General features: G+C 23.6%; 1 protein-coding gene across 1 annotated transcript; it reads left to right on the forward strand.

Moving 5' to 3' along the window:
- The first annotated feature begins 7,752 nt into the window (after window positions 1-7,752).
- On the forward strand, window positions 7,753-20,437 carry LOC145834928 (uncharacterized). Its single transcript, XM_082942459.1, has 9 exons — window positions 7,753-7,914; window positions 8,170-8,284; window positions 10,490-10,600; window positions 11,543-11,686; window positions 12,042-12,171; window positions 13,631-13,751; window positions 14,123-14,193; window positions 18,883-18,990; window positions 20,060-20,437. The coding sequence occupies exons 1-9, from the start codon at window positions 7,790-7,792 to the stop codon at window positions 20,065-20,067; spliced, it is 933 nt and encodes a 310-aa protein (XP_082798585.1). The 5' UTR covers window positions 7,753-7,789; the 3' UTR covers window positions 20,068-20,437.
- Window positions 20,438-20,562: the final 125 nt, after the last annotated feature.

A 20,562-nucleotide genomic window follows, 5' to 3' on the forward strand; every position in this document is an offset into this window, starting at 1 on the left:
ATTCTAACAGTAAAAAAATCATACTACACCAATCACCATAACAATAAAACGAACCACTTTTTAAAAGGGGACAAGCTCAAAAAATATTCCAATATATGAAACAATCTTGGGAGCATTACTTTTTGTAGATAAACCCTTTTTTTTTGAGTTTAGTTCATACTGCTTAGCTTATTGTTCTGTTAACAGTGTTCACTGTTCCAAACATAACTAAGTTATATAGTTTAACAAAACCTAAATATCAAGAATTTAGATGAGTAAAAATAAGTTTATTTTTATAAGATCATAAGTATTTTAATAAAATGTTTTTAAAAAAAATTTTCATTAAAAAAAACTCATATTTTTTTACAACATTTATTTTTATTTTTTATCATTTGAACAACTTTTTACGGTGCATTTTTTTTCTTAATTAACAACACACGTTTTATTATTGCTTATTTCGACTAAGACTTACCAAAAAATGTATGTTAGTAAATTAAATATGATTAAAATTAAACTGTAGTAAAAACTTTTGTAAGTAATAATCAAATGCAAAGTTTAAGTTAATAAGTTTAAGTCAAAAATATTTAAAAAAATCATAGCTTAATGTATGTTGTTATAATTTTTGAAACTATTTTAATTTTATAAAATTCTAAAAAATTTGTCAAAAAACATTTCAATTTTTTCTTAAATTTATTTGAGATCTTTCGTAATAAGTCTTATCAAAAATTGTATGTTACTAAATTGAACTAAATTGAATTTAAAATAAGATTATATTGTAGTTTAAAGTTTTAAAATATAAAGTGACGTAATAATTGTATGTAAAAACTAACTAAACGCTTATGCTGCAGAACTTTGCTGTGCTAATAAAACTCGTTAGATTATAATTAAACTAAAATATTTGGTGGTCATTCGGAGAAACTTACGAATATATACTTTTCGGCAATTAGGCAACATTTGTTGGGCAATCATGAGTGTGCAAAAAATTATAAAAAAAGGAACTTTTCAGTTTTAATTAGAGCGAAGAACTCTTTTTAGCTTCATACTCTGGAAGCCTTATGCATTCAGTCTTTAAGGCCCAGTTTATGTTAGCAGAAAAAGTCCGTATACCAAACTGAACTTTTTAAATCCTATATTTAGTAATTTTAAAGTAACTAGTATCTCGTAAATTTTATAAAAATGTAGTTTTATTTTTATTTTTATAGCTGGTTTATTATAGTTTGATCATAATCTAACGAGTTTTATTAGTACAGCAAAGCATTTAGTTAGTTTTTGCATTCGATTATTACTTCTTTTCATATTCAAAAACTTTAAACTACAATATAATCTTATTTCAGTTTAAATTCAGTTCAATTTACTAAGATACAATTTTTGATAAGACTCACTACGAAAGATCTTAAATAAATTTAAGAAAAAAAAAAAGTGTTTTGTTATATTTTTAAAATAAGTTGTGCACCGGAAAAAAGCTGTTCAAATAAAATTCTAAATTGTAATTTTTTAGAAGTTTTTGCTAAGTAAAGTACACAGTATTATAAGGTAAGAAACTTTAAATAAATAAACATACTAGCAGGCTTGTAAAATATGTGATCAAACAAAACTCCTGTAAATAAAACAATAGAGTGAATTACTGCATTAACTGTTTATAAAAAAATCAACTATTATATCGTGACGTAATTGATTGATTAAAAAATCTAATACTGTTATAAATTTGCTAGTATTTATTGAACAAAAAAAAAATGTTCCTAGGACCTGGTGTACGAATAACCTTTCGGTTATCGAGTCGCACACCACGGCACGGATACTTTATAACTTGTTTAAGACAAAATTTCTAGTTACTTTTAATGGTTTTAATATTTGATTTATAGTTTTTGAAATCAGTTTAATTATTTTGATAAATACATTCCTAATTTAAAATGTACTACTAAAACCGATAAAAGTAACTGCGAATTTATAATACTATTAGAATTTTTAAGCAAAATTTATAATTACGTCACGATATATTAGTTGAACTTTTTTTTACAGTAAAAGCAATAATTCATTCTAGTGTTTTAGTTACAAGATTTTCGTTTATTCACATGTTTTACAAGTCTTCTAATTTTAAGTATGTTTATTTGTTTTAAGTTTTTAACCTTATAAACTAAGTTAAGTAGTAGCTTATATTTTTCTAACCTTAGTATGAACTTACCTGTTAATCTTATTATTTTTACAAATTGATAGTTTTAAACTATAAGTTTTATTTTGTTTCTTTTTCACACATAAATGCCAGTTTTAACTAAGTTTAGCCTAATGTATTCTTGCATTTTTATATATAAGAAATCGCAGATTTTATTATTCAACTTAGGATCTCGTTTGATTTATTTCAAAAGAGTGAAACATTGTTTTGACAGAAAAATTGCAAAATTTGATTACACTGCTTGATACTACTTTTCTTAAAATAATAGAAAAAACTTTTTTCCGCTGACCAACAAGTTTAATTTTTCTACGTTATAATGTTGTATCACTAGTATATCTTTTTTTAAGTAATAGCAAGACAAAAGACATATACAGAAATATTTTTTCGTAGAGAAAGTTTCTTAGCTTAGTTATCGCCACATTTTCACTAATTTAAAATTTTGTGTATTTTGTATTTTACTAACTGCAAAACATAACTAACTAATTATTGAAAAAAAAGTGTTTACTCAGCTCAGCTGTGGAATTTTCTACAATAATTGTCTTCATTTTTTATCATTATCACTTAGTAATCACTATTTTCATCGTCAGTTTAGTGATATACTATTTTCAACAACAACTATTTAGACAATTATTAAAAGATAATACCTTTATTAATAATAAATATTAACAATGTACTGTGTATCTAATAAAACAAATTATAAAGACTAGTGTTCTAATGAAGAAAAACTATATATCTAGTGGTGAAATCGGTATACTTACAATTCTCACTCGCGATCAATTTCCACCCGCGCACAATTCCAACCCAAAAATGTTTTTTATTTTCACTCATTATTATTTTTTATACTTTTTTTTTTACTATTACTGTTACCCCTAACCCTTACTCTTGGTTAATGAGTCTTTGGATTTGATCTGGTGGGAAATGTGCGGGTTAAAACTGAGCGGTTCCCATGAAATTACGCAGTCTTTTATTAAATTTTTAGTATGTTTATGACTATTTTCAATTTACATAGAAAAGATAAAAACTATACAATTATTCGTAAATATTTAAGGAAAACTAAATTTTGCTTTTTGTTTTTAAGTTTATATTGACTTAGTTTGAATTTCAGTATAATCTAGGTAATTTTGTTCTTAGGTTAGGTACATTAACTTAAAAGTTTTTAAATAATATTTGATATTGTTTAATTATAGTTTTATTATAGTTTAGTATAAAACTAGATTAGTTAAGTATTACTAAATTAGTTTTTCTAGATTAGCGAAAATAAAATAGCGAGTTTTACTAAATAGTTACTGTCTATTAGTTTTTTTAATATCTACCAACACTGAATTATAAACGACTTGAATGTTTCTAAGATTTCTATTTTATTACTTATTAGATCATTGAGTGCGACGCTGTTGTGAAACAATTTTTTTAATATAGATGAATCAAAATCAGTAGTTTAAATTCAACTTTATGTTTAGTTACATATCATTATAGTTTGTTTAACACGATAAGAAATCAACACTCAAAAATTTCGGTCAAAGGACCAGGTGTAAAGAAAGACCTTTCGGTCATCCGCCTTCTCACTAACTATTTAATATATCTTTTTTTAGTGTTTTTAAAAAAAGAAAAACATAAAATTTTAGAGTTAAGAAGTACATAAAACATCTTAAAAGAAACTAAACTTAGTATGAAAAATTACTCCGAATAACTTACTGTGACAAGTAAAATTATATAAATGGCATTTTAGTTGTAGAAAAAATGTTTCTTAAAACTAAAACCTACGGTTATTGACTTTTCTGAAATTGCTATAACTTAAACTGTATATCTATGCTTATATATTAGAGTATAACACGATAAACTAGGTAAGAAAACAGAAAAATATTATTCTAAATTTGTTTACTACAATAAGATTTTTAAGAAGAAAGTAAATACAAAATTAGCTTACTTATTTCCTTTTTTTTTCAGTAACTTAATTATTAATTGAACTATTCAAATTTTTAAAGTAATTAAATCAAAGACTTTATAAATGTAGTCATATAAAACAAATGCTTTTTTTACAACTGAGTACAAATAAAACGTAGCAAACTTCATTATATAAGACTACATTATATATAATAGAAAGTGCTGTATTTTTAATATCAAAATATGGGAAAGTATCTTTACAACAATAAAATAAAAGCTGTAATTTACTATATTTAACGCTTATTATTAAGATACATAATCTAAATTTATACAAATAATAGAAAAAACTCTTTTGTATTAAATTTTACCATTAACTACTACTTTTTCTTTTTGATGTCCATCCATGACCCACCGGAAGTGGTGTGAACTGCAATGGCCTTACACTATTTTTGTTTTCCCTAAGATATATGTTTCCACAACATGTCCGAATAAACTTCTAATAATTAGTCTTTTTGAACTTTGTTGCACGGTTAAGAAGTTCTTTACTAAATGGTTTGATACTTTAAGTGATATAAACCATATCAATATCACTACTAGCAGCACTAAAGTTTTTACTTCTGCTATTTTTTTTTTCTGTTGCATGAATTTAAGCTTTTGATCATAATATCTAAATTCTACTAAGATTTGGTTAATCACCCTTTTTTCCATCTTCAACAACTTTTTTGTTCATAATATTTCTGCAAGAAACTATTAAACTTTCTAACATTTTAGTCAACAATTTTTAAAGCATCTTCATTTATTTATTTTTTCTTATTCTCTTGAATTTCTCAATTTGGTTAAATCTTAGTAACAGTTCCTTTTCATGTTTTACATTATACTAAAACTGACTAACTATTCACTGTTTTCTTTCACTATTGATTCTGATCTTTTACTCTTATCAACTACTTATTTTAATATGATAAATAATATTTTTTTTAACATTTGGTAAGACACTTAAAAATTTTCAAAAGTGTTTTAGTAAATACTACTAAATAGAATATCCTAGTATTTAGCGAAAATGAACTTGTGCTAAGCTAACTGCTTAAAAACCTAGACTCAACCCTAATATGTTAACAAAATTTTAAATTACAATGAACATTAATGTAGTTATATGTTGTAAACTCTTTATAATACAGTTAAAACTAAAACTTAAAATAGTTTTGAGAAATAAAAATAAATATTTACTTTTGTATGACTTTCAAATAATTCCCTAAATTTAAGCTTTACTATCTTAAGCATTTTAGTCCTGAACAAGGCGGTAAAAGGTATCCCGTGGTGTGCGACTTGATAACCGAAAGGTTTTTCGTGCACCAGGTTCTAGGACTAAATATTTTAAGCGCTTTAATTTTTTCGTTTTATAAACAAAAACAATTTATTTTTTAAGGATTATCAAAAAACACTGGTTCTTATTAAAAATGAAATTTAACTAATAAATACTAGTAATGTTTATTGAACAACAAAGAAAAATGAACTCAAAATGTTCGGTCCTAGGACCATGTCTACGAAAAGACCTTTCGGTTTTTGAGTCGTACACCACTTGAATACAGTTTAACGTCATTGTCAATGATTGTAATATTAAAACCAATTAAAAAAACTTAACAGTATAAAAGCCCAATTGTTTCAGTTTAATTATAATTCGAACTGAAAATATTTGAAGCTTTTTATACAGCGTAGTTAATCATTACTTTACATTTAAACTGTTTGATTTCAAAACAAATAATCAATTTATTACAGTAAAATACTTACCTTCACACGTATTTTTAGTTTAAATTAGTGATCTAGTCGGAATAGGAACTTTAGCCTTTTTTGCTAATTTCCGGATAGAGCAAGATTCTGTTCAATAATAAAACTCCAACTAGACACAGTAAGGATTGAATTTATTTTAATTTTTTGGAAATGACGTTAAACTGTATCCAAGTAGTGTACGACTCGATAAGCAAAAGGTTTTTCGTACACCAGGTCGTAGGACAACTCATTTTCAGCGCTTTTTTATCGTTCAATAGACAATGTATTATTAAAAACAGTAAGAGTCAACTAAACTGAGCGATTTAAAAGAAGTAGTAACCTTTATTTTACAACTAAAATATCCTTGAAAATAATAAAACCATCAATCTAGATTATAATCTAGTATAACTATTTAATATTTTTTACAAATAGAAATGTTTGCATAGCAGAATTTTTTTTTGTCATACTATCACTAATGTACAAAACTATATTTACTTTTATATCGTAATGTATTTAAGCGAAATGAACATTTTTTCTTCATCAAACAGTTTTTGTTTATTTTGCGTGGTAGCTAGCACATGTATATTTTTCTTTTTTAATGTTGAGTACCTGTTTTAAAGAAAAGAGATCTATTCTAAAGCCTATTTCGTACTTAGTAAAGCATTTAATAGTAAATGCTTATCTGGCAAAACAATTTAAATATAATTTTTTTTATTTTCAGTAGTATTTTTAAATTTGTTTACATACGTTTGCCCATTTGCTTTATAACTAACCTTTGATAAAAATTAAAGATTAGAACTGTAAGCATGAAAAATTATATAAAATACTAACATATTATTAAAGTATAGCTAGTAGTAAAAATTGATATAAAACTTCATAAGAAATATTGATAACTAAATTAAATACTATTTCAGAAATATATCTTCAAAATTTACCCATATGCTGTGGTTTTTGTTTTTGAAATTTTAACTGTGTGAGTGTTCTCCAAATAGTGTGAGACTAAGGTTTTTTGTTTTATTTTTGTAGATAAAAGAAAAATTTTAAATGGCAGTTGTTAGAATTTTTTTAATGTTAACAAATATTTGTTGATTGAAATTTTTTTATTTTAATTCTAATTACAGAACACCTTTTAGATCAATATTTTAATTTTTATACTTAAATTTTGTTGAAAACTTTTATAAAGTTTTTGTTTGTTAGTTCACTAAAACCTGATAATCTTATTTCAACTGTTGTTATTTTAAAATTGAAAAAGTTCTTTTACTAAAGACTAACATTATGATAATAAAATTAGCCTCTATTCTTTTCTTACTGTATTTAATTTTTAACAGAGCTCTGTTTCTGTGTGTTAACTTGTACAAAAATGTGTGTTAGTTTATAAAGAAAAAGTATCGTTTAAATTTCTTGTTGTTGTATATTCTAATTAACTTGTTTCTTTATTAAATTGATCTTTATTGGCAAACAATTAACTTTGAATTTTGAATACTAAGACTAACATTATGGTTTAAAACATATTTAAATAAGAATTCCAAACATTTTGAAATATAAAAAAATAGTCTCCAACCTTTGAAAAAGTTTAAATCTTACTATAGTATTGTTTTGGTTTATGCAGTGTTAATTATAAATTTTATTAGTACCAGGTTAATTTTTTTGTTAAAAATATAAGCTTGAAAAAAAAAAGAATATCAGAATGAAAATATGAAGCTAAGAAGTCTATGACAGGGTTTTCAAAGTGTTCAATGTTGCTCTTTTGGAGACAATTTTGGTTATCAGGGGGCAATTTTCAGTAAGGGGGTGAAAAAATAAGCTGGTAATTAACCAGTAAAGGAGAAGTATTTAATAAATGGGGTCAATTACTTTTAAATTTTTTTCAAAGTTTGCTATTATAAAATTAATTTTATAAGCCCTGGTCTATAGAAATCTGCTTTAATATAACTAATATTTTTTTATTTAATAGAATGTAAGTACAATTTGTAATACATAAAAGTGTAGTTAGTAATGGCTGAAAATTTTTCAACTGATACCTGTCAAATGAAAATATTAAAAATGCAAGCAGAAGTTATCAATAACTTAAGGTCAGAAATTAAAATATTGAAGGAAGAAAAAAACACAAAATGTTACAAGTTTGTTTAGAATGTTATATTGTAATAACATGTATTAATTAGAAAAAATATGTATAAAGAAATTTGAAGTAATAATAAGTGTAAAATTAATTTCTAAAAAAGATAATAATATAAAGAAATTGGTTGTATGTTAAAATTAAGACGGGTTTTTATAACTTAAATAATTTTTTTGATAGTTACAATGTAGGTTTTTCATTTTACATAGTTTATGTTTAAAATTTTATAGACTTTTAATTTTATATATTTTTTATATAGCCTTGAAAAGCAATATGAAACAAAGTTGTTGAATGAGAAATGTAAATATTCTACAGTCAATCCAAACTTGTCTATGGAGAAAAAAATGTTAGCTGTTAAGGAATTCCAAAGTAATGTAAGTTTTGTTATGATTATAGTTTTCTAAGCATTTTATCAATCATATCTTCTTTATATAAATATACAACTATTGAACAGATGTATGTAGTTATTTTTTTTTGTCTTAGATAGTAAGTATAGTTATAACAATTGTACAGTTTTTATTTATCTCTTTATGACATATAACATTTTACAACATTTATTAACAACCTTTTTTTTTGCAGTTATTGTTTACAATTTATTTATTTGAGGTCTATAATTAAAAAAAAAAAGTTAAAGTGTATATAGTTTTTTGAAAGTTTCAATATTTAAGATTAAAAAAAATATTTTTTTAGTGATTTTTATGACTCTTTACTGTTGTGTTAACTTATAATGTTAAAAAAATAATGGAATTATGTAAATTACCTATAGATTTTGAAGGGGTAAAATTTTACTTGTAGTTTAGATATATGTACTATTTTTAAACAAAAGAAAATCTAGAAAGAATTTCTCTTTAAATTTTTTTTTGCTGATAACAAATTGAAAGTAATCTTTTAAGGTCATCAACATATTTTTTTTTTAAACGTTTGTAAACTTAAATTAATTTTTCTTATCTTCCCTTTCTTTATTTAAAAGTTTTTTGCCTTTCAGATGTACTATAAGTGATAATTCCTATGTGGAAAATTTACTATAACTATTGTAACAAATTTCTGAGTGACTTTATATGACTGTTTTGTTTTTGTTTAAGTTTTTTAAAAACACTTTTACGATTTTTATTAAACTGTTATGTGTTGATTACAAAGGGGGATCAGCAGTCATTTAGTTGTAAGGGGCCAAATTTCAAAAGTAAAAGTTTTAGTGGGCCATTGTTTAAGTACAGCAGGACCCTTTTGTTCTACTCTTCATTACAAAATCCAGAGTATTTAGTCTAAGTTTAAATAAGTATCAAGTATAGCGGGCTAGATTAGCATCTATACAAGCCTCAGTTTTACCAGTTTTTGGCCACAATACATTTAAAATAAAAACATGCTTGCAGGCCACACATTTATCATTTGCAGGCCGGTTTGCCAACCTCTGTTAGATAGCAACATGATAATATTTAAAGACATTTGTAAACCTACAGTATACATCAATTTGTTAAAGTACTAGTACTGTTTATTTGTTTAAGTTAACTGGTATACTTATGTCTTTTCAAATAATTTTTTGATATAAATTTATTGAGATTGTCTATTTAGTATAGATTTTTTGTTTCTATTAATTAGTTTAGTTAGTTTTTAATTTTTTATAACTACTAATTAGCTATTGCATGGTTTTCAGGATAACTCAGGATACTTTCTATTTAAAGTTTTTTTAAATCTCAGGATAAATTGGGATGTATTAGTTTTTGATCACTCAGGACAGTTTATCAACTCTAAAAGTGGCAACTTTGTATTGTTTAAAAGTTTTTTAGATTTATTTTTCAGTTTAAGCTAATTTTTGGTAAGTCTGTTTCAACATCTTTCTTTTTTATGCATATAAGAGTTTTTATCATGGTTTTTCAAAAACATGTAATTTAACAATACGGCAAAAAAAGGAAAAACCTTGAATTTCAAACAAAATTCTTTAAAAATCCTGGAATTTAAAACCTTTTTATTTAAAGTAAGAAAATTTTAATTATATACCAAAAATCCATCATAAGGCTTTTTTATATCTTTTAATTTTTTTTTATTAAAAAACATATTACAATTAGCTTTACAGTATCTTTTCAATATTGTTATATTAATTAAGACAGTTTTACCTTCAACTTAATTTTATACTAAAAATGGACTAAAAACTTGTTTTTTAAAAACCTGAAGTAAATTCAGAAATCCTGGAAGAAATTTACAGAAAATCTATGGCAACCCTGTTTTATACTTTTAGTTCATTTTATTATAAGCTAAAGGTAGATTTCTTACTAATTATTTTTTTAAATGTTCTATTTAGAAAAAATGCAAGCCTCATTTTTATGATTAAAATTTAAGGAAATTTAAATTAAACAATAAAAACATTGCTTTTAACAGATATACTATGTTGTATTGCTAATAATGAAAGTAAACTTCAATAAAGTGATTAAATACAGTATTATCCTTAATATTAATAAAAAAGTTTTTATATCAATGAATTTAAATTGAAAAGTTTATTTTTGATAAAATTGCATTTAATAAGAAGTAGTTTGTTTTACTCATATTTTTTTTAAATCTATACTAAACTATCAAAAATATCTTAGCTGGGCTTTAGAGAACTGCAAATGAATGATGCTATTATTGAAGTGGTGAAACTTTTAAATTCAAACTTACATCCCAAATTAAGAGACCTTAAGCAAAGAGAGGTTTTGAGAGTAAGTTGTTATATTACTTTGTGAGCAAGTTATTTTGTGCAAGTTGTTTTATTTAAATGGGAATAATGTTTTTAATTTGAGTTACAATATTTTAATTGTAGAAATATTTTATACAATAAATCTCATAAAACTCAAGTTCTTAAAATTTTATATTTGAGCATATTTATAAAACAGATGGTTTTATATATTTACAAAAAAGTATTGATCACTATTTTTTATATAGTAATCAAAATTTAAGAAATAAATTAAGCTTAAATAATAATTTCTAATGAGTCAAAAGTCCACTTATTTTTGAATTCTTAGTTAGTTAATTTAAAACTTATAATCAAATTGCTGTTTGTATAGTAAAATATTTTCAATACTTTACAGCATAATAAAGTGTTAAATCCTAGTGATCCAAACGAGCAAAATTCGTCTGAAAACATCTGTTTTTATATGAAAATATTTTTTTTTGACTATAAGAGTTTTACTGTCCATATTTTATGTGCAGCAAGGCACCGTTAGTTATATAAAGTAAATGTGTACAAAAACAATTGTTTTTATTTTATTTTGAATATTCCAACATGTTCATTGGTCTATTTTGTATGTGTTTAATTTTTTATTATTTTAAGAATGTAAATAGAGTTATTTGTAAAAGGTTATATTTATAAAATATGTTTAAATTTAAAATATGAACCATGTCTTTTGAGCTTTTATCTTCATTCTACATGTTATAAATATTTAAATATATTAAAACTTTTAATATAATTTACTTAGCCACTTTCATTTTAAAATCATGATGATAAAAGTTCTAATAAACACTTAAGTAGAAAACCAAAAAAAAAACTTTTTTTGATAACAGTCTTTGATTTTAAGCTTTACTTAAAAAAAAACCTAATATTTTTTTACATTATGAACTAAAAATTATAAACTTTACTATTTTTGATTATGGTATTGTATTAGATCTGCACATTTAGATTGAAGCAAATAGCGTTGCAAGATCATAAGTCACAACTTAGTAATGAAAATTTTGTAAATAGTGATGATATTCAACACCCATTAGAAAACTTAAATATTGATAAAAGACCAAATAAAAAGCAATTAAAGGTTAGTTTTTATTTATAGTACACTTTGAATTAATACAAATCATATTATTTATATTCCTAATTTAAAAATATACTAAAGGCTAATTGATCTTAAAAAATAAATGAAATATATAAATTTCATAAAAAAAATATAGTATTAAGGTTAATTTTCCAATAAATATTTAAAATTTTTATTGTTTGAATGTTTATATAGTATCTTTTTTTTTTTTCAATTCAGACAAACTAGTCAAGAAAAACTTTGTTATTTTAGTTTTGTATATATTTCAAAGGAAAAATCCTTTTCATAACGAAAGAAACTTTTTATAGATATTTAATGCTTTTATTTTCTGTTTTTACTGATTTAATTATAACTTTAGCTACAAAACGACCTAGAAAAAACCACAAGTTCTAAAAGTTGTCAAACCATTCAATCAAACCAGTATTCTAAACAAAACCAGGACGTAAAAACTATCATTGATTCATCACTAAAGTTTCAAGTTATGACAGGTTGGTATAAGTTTTCGATTAAACGTAATAAAATTAAATATAAATAATATTTTTAAGTTTTCGTAAAAACTGAAAAATGCGTTTGTAATAAAAGTTAAAAATATAAAATACTGAACAGTAGTCTTCACAGATTTTTTTCTTCAGTAATATGTAATGTTATACAAAGTTTTTTTTTTGAGAACCACTAATCTAAACTAAGTTGAATATTTTTTGCAAGATTTAGACTATAATGAATAATTTTAAAATCTTTTGCTAGTTTGAATTAATTTTTTTATACTTATATATTTTTTCTTATTTTAATGCCCTTTTTTGTTTGATTTGTGTGATTTTTGAATATTACATTCTGATTAACAGTATTTGATTAATTTTTTGCACTTATTACATAATTAAAAAAACTAGAATGGATTTCTAACTTCAATGAGTCTTAACTTAAATGATTTATGATAGTAGAGCATTCTAAATGTTTAACATATAATCAAGTAGTTTTAGTTATTCTTCTATTTGAATTATTTAGAAACTATTTTTTGTAATTTTTAGAAATGAAACTGTATTTTAGCAAAAGAAGGTATTCAATACAATCAGTTGTTAAAAGAGCTAAAATTAAAACTGATAAAGTAAAGATAATTTAGGATAAAATAAGTTGTATAAAAGTAAAATGTAGTTCTAGTTTAAAATAAAAGTTGCTTTGATGAATTTTATAATATTATTGTTATTAATAAGTAAGAATGAAAAGATGAATTTAATGAACAGTACCAACATTTTTCATTGCTTTATTTACTTAATTAGTACTTTAAATTATTTAAAAAAATCATGTTATATTTTATTTTTTTTTACCCTTTTATTGCCTGTTTTTAAAAGAACTAAGAATCATTTGCATATTAAAAAAATCAGTATTTTTATTAAATTATACTTTATTTTCACCGCTTTGATGTTTAGCTTTGGTAGTTCAAAATCTTGAAGAGTAATGATTTTTTGCATTTTATGTGTGGGATGTAAGTTGAGTGTATGTATTATTTTTGGTCACTTAAAATCTTTAATATTTTATAAAAACTTAAGGCTGACCCAGGTGTATCTGCTGTTTTTTGAAAAACTGAAGTATTTTCTAAATTTTGAATTTCAAAGTTAGTTTTTAAATTTCAAATTGTTTATATTTTTCCATAAATACTTAATTTATGTACATTTTTAGTATTTTCCATGAATACAATTTCCTAAACTCATTTGATATTATTAAGATAAAGTACTATAGAAAAACTGAAACTATAACCGTAACTGTTTATGTATAAAATATTTATATGTTTTAATAATATAAAAGTTACTGATAACAAATAATAAACACATTTCCTAATTATATATCTTCTTACTTCTAATTGCGCCTATTTTTAAAGTTCATTAACTTAAATTAAAGAAATATTGAAATTTACTTTACCTCTTCTGATTTTAAATTTAAAATAATTAACAGATGATGAAAAGTGTTCTTTTAAGGATCAGCTAAAACTTTTTTTAGATGATGTTGTTAAAGACAGAAAAGAAAAAGAAAAGTATAAACAGATGTGTAAAAGTCTTCAGTCTAAATTATTCCAGTATGTTTAACTTCAACAAATTTTTAATTTTCCACAACTCTTGTTGTGTATTTAAAAATAAAAGAATTAAATTTAAACTTACAATTTAGTAAAGTTTAAGTATAATTGGTACAAAGTTAATTAAGTACATACTTTTTTTGTTTAATTTAATCAATAGCAAATAATCTTACAAATTTATTTGTTCAAGGTATTAGTTTAAATACTAAATAATAAGTTGATAAACTAAATAGTTTAAACTTAGTTAACAGTGCATGATTGACATTTAAACTTAAAGTTGATAGAATAGAATTTAAACTAAATGACTGTCAAATTTATCATTTTTTCCTATAAACTTAAGTATTTCCAGTAATTGTATCTGTTTTTATATTTAGATTACGTAGCAATACAGTGTCTCATGGAGAGACTAAACACCATTGCCAGTACTCACATCATCCTAGAAACCGTTAGTTCGTTTTTTTTATTTTACTTCGTAAAACTGTAAAACATAGGTTGGCAGCATTTCATAAGTAACGGCCAGGTTTACTACAAAAATGCTTTCTAGTACCGAGTTTTGTAAAAAAACATCTCTTTAAGTTTGACAAATAATACTAATTATTTTTACCAAGTAACTTCTTTTCGGTACTAATTTTGTATAGAAATTTGAGACGACAATTCATTTTGCAGTTTATTTTATTTTCTGTGAACTTAAAATTTTTCAATCTACCCTTTTCAAAAGTTCTTGTAGATAACTAAATATATTTTTGTAAAATAGTAAAATTAATAAAATAGTATGATTATGCGTCATAATAGGTAAATAAAATTATATGTACTATGTGATGCTAATATAAAGTTGTTTAACAAAATTTAAAGTATAAAGCTTAAGTACTAGAAATTGAAAGCATTAATAGCAATTTTAATAAAAGGAAACAGACTTATTTAAACTTTCTTTAAAATAAAATTAAACAACAAAAACAAAACTTAGTAGCGAATTTACAATAATTTAAACAAATTTAGAATTATAAACTTTTTTTTTTTTTGCATAAACTTGGCTTATTAGTTTTTATAGATATATATTCTAAAACACTTAAATGATACATGTTACGTCCTTTACAAACAACTGAAAACATATTATCGTTAGAGTTTTTAGCGTATTCTAAGTTATATAACAAATGTACACCTATTGCCGATTGGCTTTTTATTGGCTTATATGTCCCATAGATCATCCAGTTTCTTAAGGCGTTAGTCACGTGTTGGTCCCTTCTTATGTGGAATCGTTGCGAAGTTCTCCCTATATACTGACTATCACAATGGCATTTGTACTTATAGATTATGTTGCATTTTTCTGGATCAGGAGTGACATCTTTAACAATCCCGTTAAGGGGTTTTCTGGTGGAGTGAGTTATTCTTAAATTTACTGCCCCAAAAGTGTTATCTACGGTTTCTAAAACTTGGTTTTCAAAAAGCTTAGCTTCCTTTCCTTAATATGAAAGTCGTAAATATACTGCATATTTATTTGGGCCGTGTTTTGTAGGGATGACAAGTTTTGCTGTAGTCCTATTAATTTTTTTTTCAATAACTTCTAAAGGGTAACCTAAAGAGCCAAAAATACTTTTAATGTTATTGATTTCTTCATTTAGATCCACCTTAGAACATATTCTACGTGCTCGAAAAACTAAGCACGATATTAAGTTGGTTTTTTGTGATGTGGGACAAAAAGACTGCCAGGGAATATATTGGCTTGCGAAAGTTGGTTTTCTATAAATGGATGTGTTTAAGGAGGTTGGTGTTCGTTGAACTAAGACATCAAGGAAAGGTAAAGAGCCATCAGCTTCATGCTCACGAGTGAACTTAAGTGAAGGATGTAAGTTGGAGATTTAGTCAAACAAATCATCCACATTGTAGTCTGTCTTGTAAGAAATAAAAATATCGTCAACATATCTAAAGTAGTTTAGAGGTTTTTCTATATTCATAAATAAAATGGACTCAAAATAGCCAACAAGTATATTTGCTAACAAAGGACCCAAGGGACTGTCCATCGCGACACTGTCAACTTGTCTATAGATGTAATTATTGAACCTAAATTCTACGTTCTTAGCTGCCATATAAAACAAACTCTGGCATATCTCTTTTGGAAACATTGGTGGATTTAGATTTGAATTATAAAGCTCGTTTACACATATGTTTATGGTTTCATCTAAAGGTACATTTTTAAAAAGACTTTATATCGAAAGAACACATTTGGTCGGATAAACAGCGGTTATTACTTAGATTGTCAACAAATAAAAGGAATCTTTTATGCAAAATTTGGAAAATTTGTTAGAAACTTGACTTAAGATTGGAATTTTGCTATTCTATATTAGGAAAAAATTATCATATCTAAGATAGGTCTGCATGGAAGGCCTTTTTTATGCGTCTTTGGAAGTCCATAAAGTTTAGGGCATTGGGATCCAGTTGGTCTAATAGACTCATAAACATCTTGGGAAATAAAACCTTTAACATACCAGCTTCTGAGTTTCTTTTAAAAAGCTTTCTCAATTTTAACAGTTGAGTCAGCTTTTTCAACCGGGCCTAGCTTAATAAATTTAGATTTGTCATCTTTTCTCACATTTGTTAAATAACTTAGAATGCGCAAAAAACTATAACAATAATATGTTTTCAGTTGTTTGTAAAGGACGTAACTTGTATCATTTAAGTGTTTTAGAATCTGTATTTATAAAAACTAATAAGCCAAGTTTATGCAAAAAAAAAAAGTTTATAATTCTAATTTGTTTAAATAATTGTAAATTCGCTACTAAGTTTTGTTTTTGTTGTTTAATTTTATTTTAAAGAAAGTTTAAACAAGTCTGTTTTCTCTTATTAAAATTGCTATTAATGCTTTCAATTTCTAGTACTTAAGCTTTATACTTAAAATTTTGTTAAACAACTTTATAATAGCATCGCAAAGTACATATAACTTTATTTACATATTATGACGCATAATCTTACAACTTTATTAATTTTACTATTTTACAAAAATATATTTAGTTATCTACGAGAACTTTTAAAAAGGGTAGATTGAACAATTTTAAGTTCACAAAAAATAAAATAAACTTCAAAATTAATTGTTGTCTCAAATTTCTATAAAAAATTTATTTTTAAGTTTACTAAAATAAAATAGTATTTAAATATTATATCTTAAGCATTACTGTTTACTCATAATTGAATAATTTTATGTAAATTTGTAATTTTTGATTAAACATAAGCTTAATTATCTTGTTATGCAATAGTTGTTTTCAAGCTAAGAATACGTTGTAGACTAGAATTTTCTTCTCAAAGTGCTGTAGTTGCTAGATTCTAATTAAAAAAACACTACTAACATAATTTTAAATTTTTAATTTTTAATTTTTTTTTTTACTTAATCTTTTTTAAGCAATTTTAGCTTAAAAACAGATATACTAATAAATGCATTCCTTTTAAGAAAAAAACAGTATACACTGAAATTCACTAAAAATGTTATGAAAATAAAAAGTAAAGATTTAATTAAATATTGATTTATAAAAAATACTTAATAATTTTCACACTTGTTGAAATAGAATTTTAACTAGAAAAGCAACATAATTAAAAATAACAAAAAACTTTATAAGACTGCTGTTATTTATATATATATTTACTTTTAACAGGGTTGCTAAAAAGCCTGAAAAACTGGAAATACCTTGAATTTGTCAATTAGGGCAAAAACCTGGAAAAAAAAAAAATTAACAAGTTATTTAAAATTTTATATGTTAAATAACAAAACTAGATATGAAAAATCTGTATAAAAACTTTTTTATGTATTGTTTGAAAATTAATATTATAAAACACATTTCAAGTAGCATTACAGTACCTTTCAATATTTTTAGTCTATTTGAGACCTTAAATTTAATTTTGTACTAAAAACAGACTAAAAAACTTTTACTTTCAAAAACCTGGAAGAATTTTTCAAAAAACCTTTAGTAACACTGTTTTGAATTTTAAATTTATTTTTAAGTAATGTAACACATTCTTTTGTTATTTTTATGCTTGACACATTGCTTTGTAATCACTATTATTGATTTACGCATTTTTAGTGAATTTCTAAATAAACTTTAAATTAATTACTAAGAAATGCTTCTTAATTAATTTTTGTTATTAAATTTTAACCTGATCTGTGTGTGTATATGTAAACTGTTTGTTACTTATATCGTTAATCTAATAAATAAGCTTACAAGGTATTTCAAACATGTTTATTGGAATGACGTCTAAATAACATAATGACTAAGATTTAATAGTAAAGTTAAAGTGAAAATATTTATCATTTTGAATTCTATTTTATGGTTGAGATTTTGTCTGTGTACTGAAATAAAAAAGGTTTTTAAGATAGACGTATTTATAGAATATTTCAAATATGTTCTGTTAAATTTTATTGTAGTATGTATGCAATAATTTTCAAATATTGTTTAAATTTTTTGTATCAGATAATGTCTTAGATAATTCACTTGTTTCTATAAGTATCAATTAATAGTATTTTAGCAATTAGCTTAGTTTTTGATTTGTTGATCATGTTATGATATGATATGATATGTTAGTTATTATATGAAGAAACATCTAAAAAAAACTTCATGTAGTTTACTTACTAACCTTGATTTTTTTTTTTAGTTTATATTGATAGTGTTAAAGTACTTATATTTTGTATTCAATTGTTTTTGTTTTTTAAGATAGTCTGATTGAAATTGATTTGTTTTTGTGTAAGTATGTAAAAAAGTTTTAAAATTTAGTATAAAATCGTAATTTATAATTGTAAGTAGTTTTGTCAACTGACTTCTTATAAAATTTTAAAATACAAAACTTTGGCAGTATTGAGAAACAAATATCATGAATTTAGTCAATGAGCTCATTATTTTGTACTACGTCAATAAAACATTTTATAATTTTCGGTAACTTTAGTTTTTTAAATTTAACAAGCTGTAGCATACAAGGGTAGGCAAAATAAAATTATAATTTAATTTATGTACGAAAAAATTTACAATTAGTCTAGATAGAAAATATTATGAATTTGTTTTTTAATAACTATTAAATAAAAACCTAACTATTCTGATTTTAATTTATTTCAATGCTTTGAACTCACCTTTTATTGATTTAAAAAAAAAAAAAACAGATATTAAACACAATAAAGATATGAAATATTCTAACAAGCCTCATATTAATGATCCAATAGATCGCAAGATTGGATTTAGTTCCACTTCGCGAGTTAATAAAAATACAGGCTAGTTTATTTTGTTAAGTAAAAAGTAGTTTTGATTTTTTTTTATTTTATTTTGTGATGTAATTAAAGTTTTTAAACAAATATTCTTCATTTTAAGTTTATCTAGTATTTAATTATTAAAAACTTAATTTAAATTGTTTTTAGTTTTAATTTTTTACTGATTTTAGTTTTTAAATTTAGGTTCTATTGCCAAGCTATATAAATGATTTTTTTCAAAACTTATTAAATTTTTAAAGCAAAACTCAGCTATACATTTTAGTAAGATAAATTTATGTTACTTGGTTATATAAGTAACTATAAACACATGCATATAAGCTGAATAAATAAATATTTTGCATAAAACAATGTTGTTCTAATTATTAGGTGTGTAGCATAAAAATTGTATTAAACCCTAAAGTTATCAACGATAAGTAATTATCAGAATAATAACTTTGAACACTAGTGGAACTATAACACACTTTAAACTGCTTTCTAAAAACATAGAAATTTTTTTTTTAGTTAATACTTTTAACGCGAAAGAGGCTTTTTTAATAAAGAATAATTTATGGACTTGTTTTAAACAAATTTCATATCCTAAATTACAATCTGTCAGGTTCTGTTTATATATTTAAAAAAATTTGAGATTTTTTTAAAGATATTGTTGTTGTGCGAAACATATGTTCACAAGTAGCTAAAGTAGACAGACCTTTTAGCTAAAATTTAAGTTTTATAGATAGACTACAATTTCAACATTTATTTTATTTATTAATTAAAAACAAGCTAAAGAAGAAACAAGTCAATATTATAACAGTAATAAAACTTTTGAAAAAGTCTTAAATGGGCAAGTATAACGCCACAATCATCAATAATAATTTTATTTTTTTCTTCAATTTTAGCATTTCTCTTAATAAAAAAGCATATTTTAAATGTAATGAAGACTCTAAATTTCCAAATTATTATTTTTCGTATAAAATAAACGCTTACTATTAATTCATAAGTCGTTCATCACATAAGATTATCAAGTTAGAGTGTTTTTAGTTTCATGAAGGAGTTGATTTTTTAATGTAATAATGTTTGTTTTATTCTGCAGATTTTTAACTCAAAAGGCTACAAAGAAATTACAAGCACAGAAAATTTATAAAACTTTTACTTTATTTTTTATGAATTAGGAATCTATGTGATTTACTATTGTAATTTATAACTTCAGACAAACTTAATAAAATATTTTTGTTGCAAACTTTTGAAAAATATTTTGAGATTAGAGTTTTGTAATTTTACTTTATTATATTTTTTATGTGGTGCATATGTATTGTTTTGGATGTTTTTAAGTCTGTAACTTTTAATGAATTTTTTGTTTGTGTATAAATGTCTAACAGTTTTACTTTGTAATTGAAAATAATCAACTAGTTTTTCTAAAATAATTCTGTTTGTTATTCATACGTTTATTGATCAAGTTTTCATTTTATTTAACGCACATCAGTAATGTTTAAATTTTGTACATATAAAATACCTTTTAAACAAAAGCTTGTTTAGAATTGAAGTTTACAGTTTTATTTTCACAGATCATACAATTTTTTGTAGTATATAAAATTT

Source organism: Thalia democratica, chromosome 4 (genome assembly GCF_965202585.1).
Source record: "Thalia democratica chromosome 4, ktThaDemo2.hap1.1, whole genome shotgun sequence".
Classification (NCBI taxonomy): Eukaryota; Metazoa; Chordata; class Thaliacea; order Salpida; family Salpidae; genus Thalia; species Thalia democratica.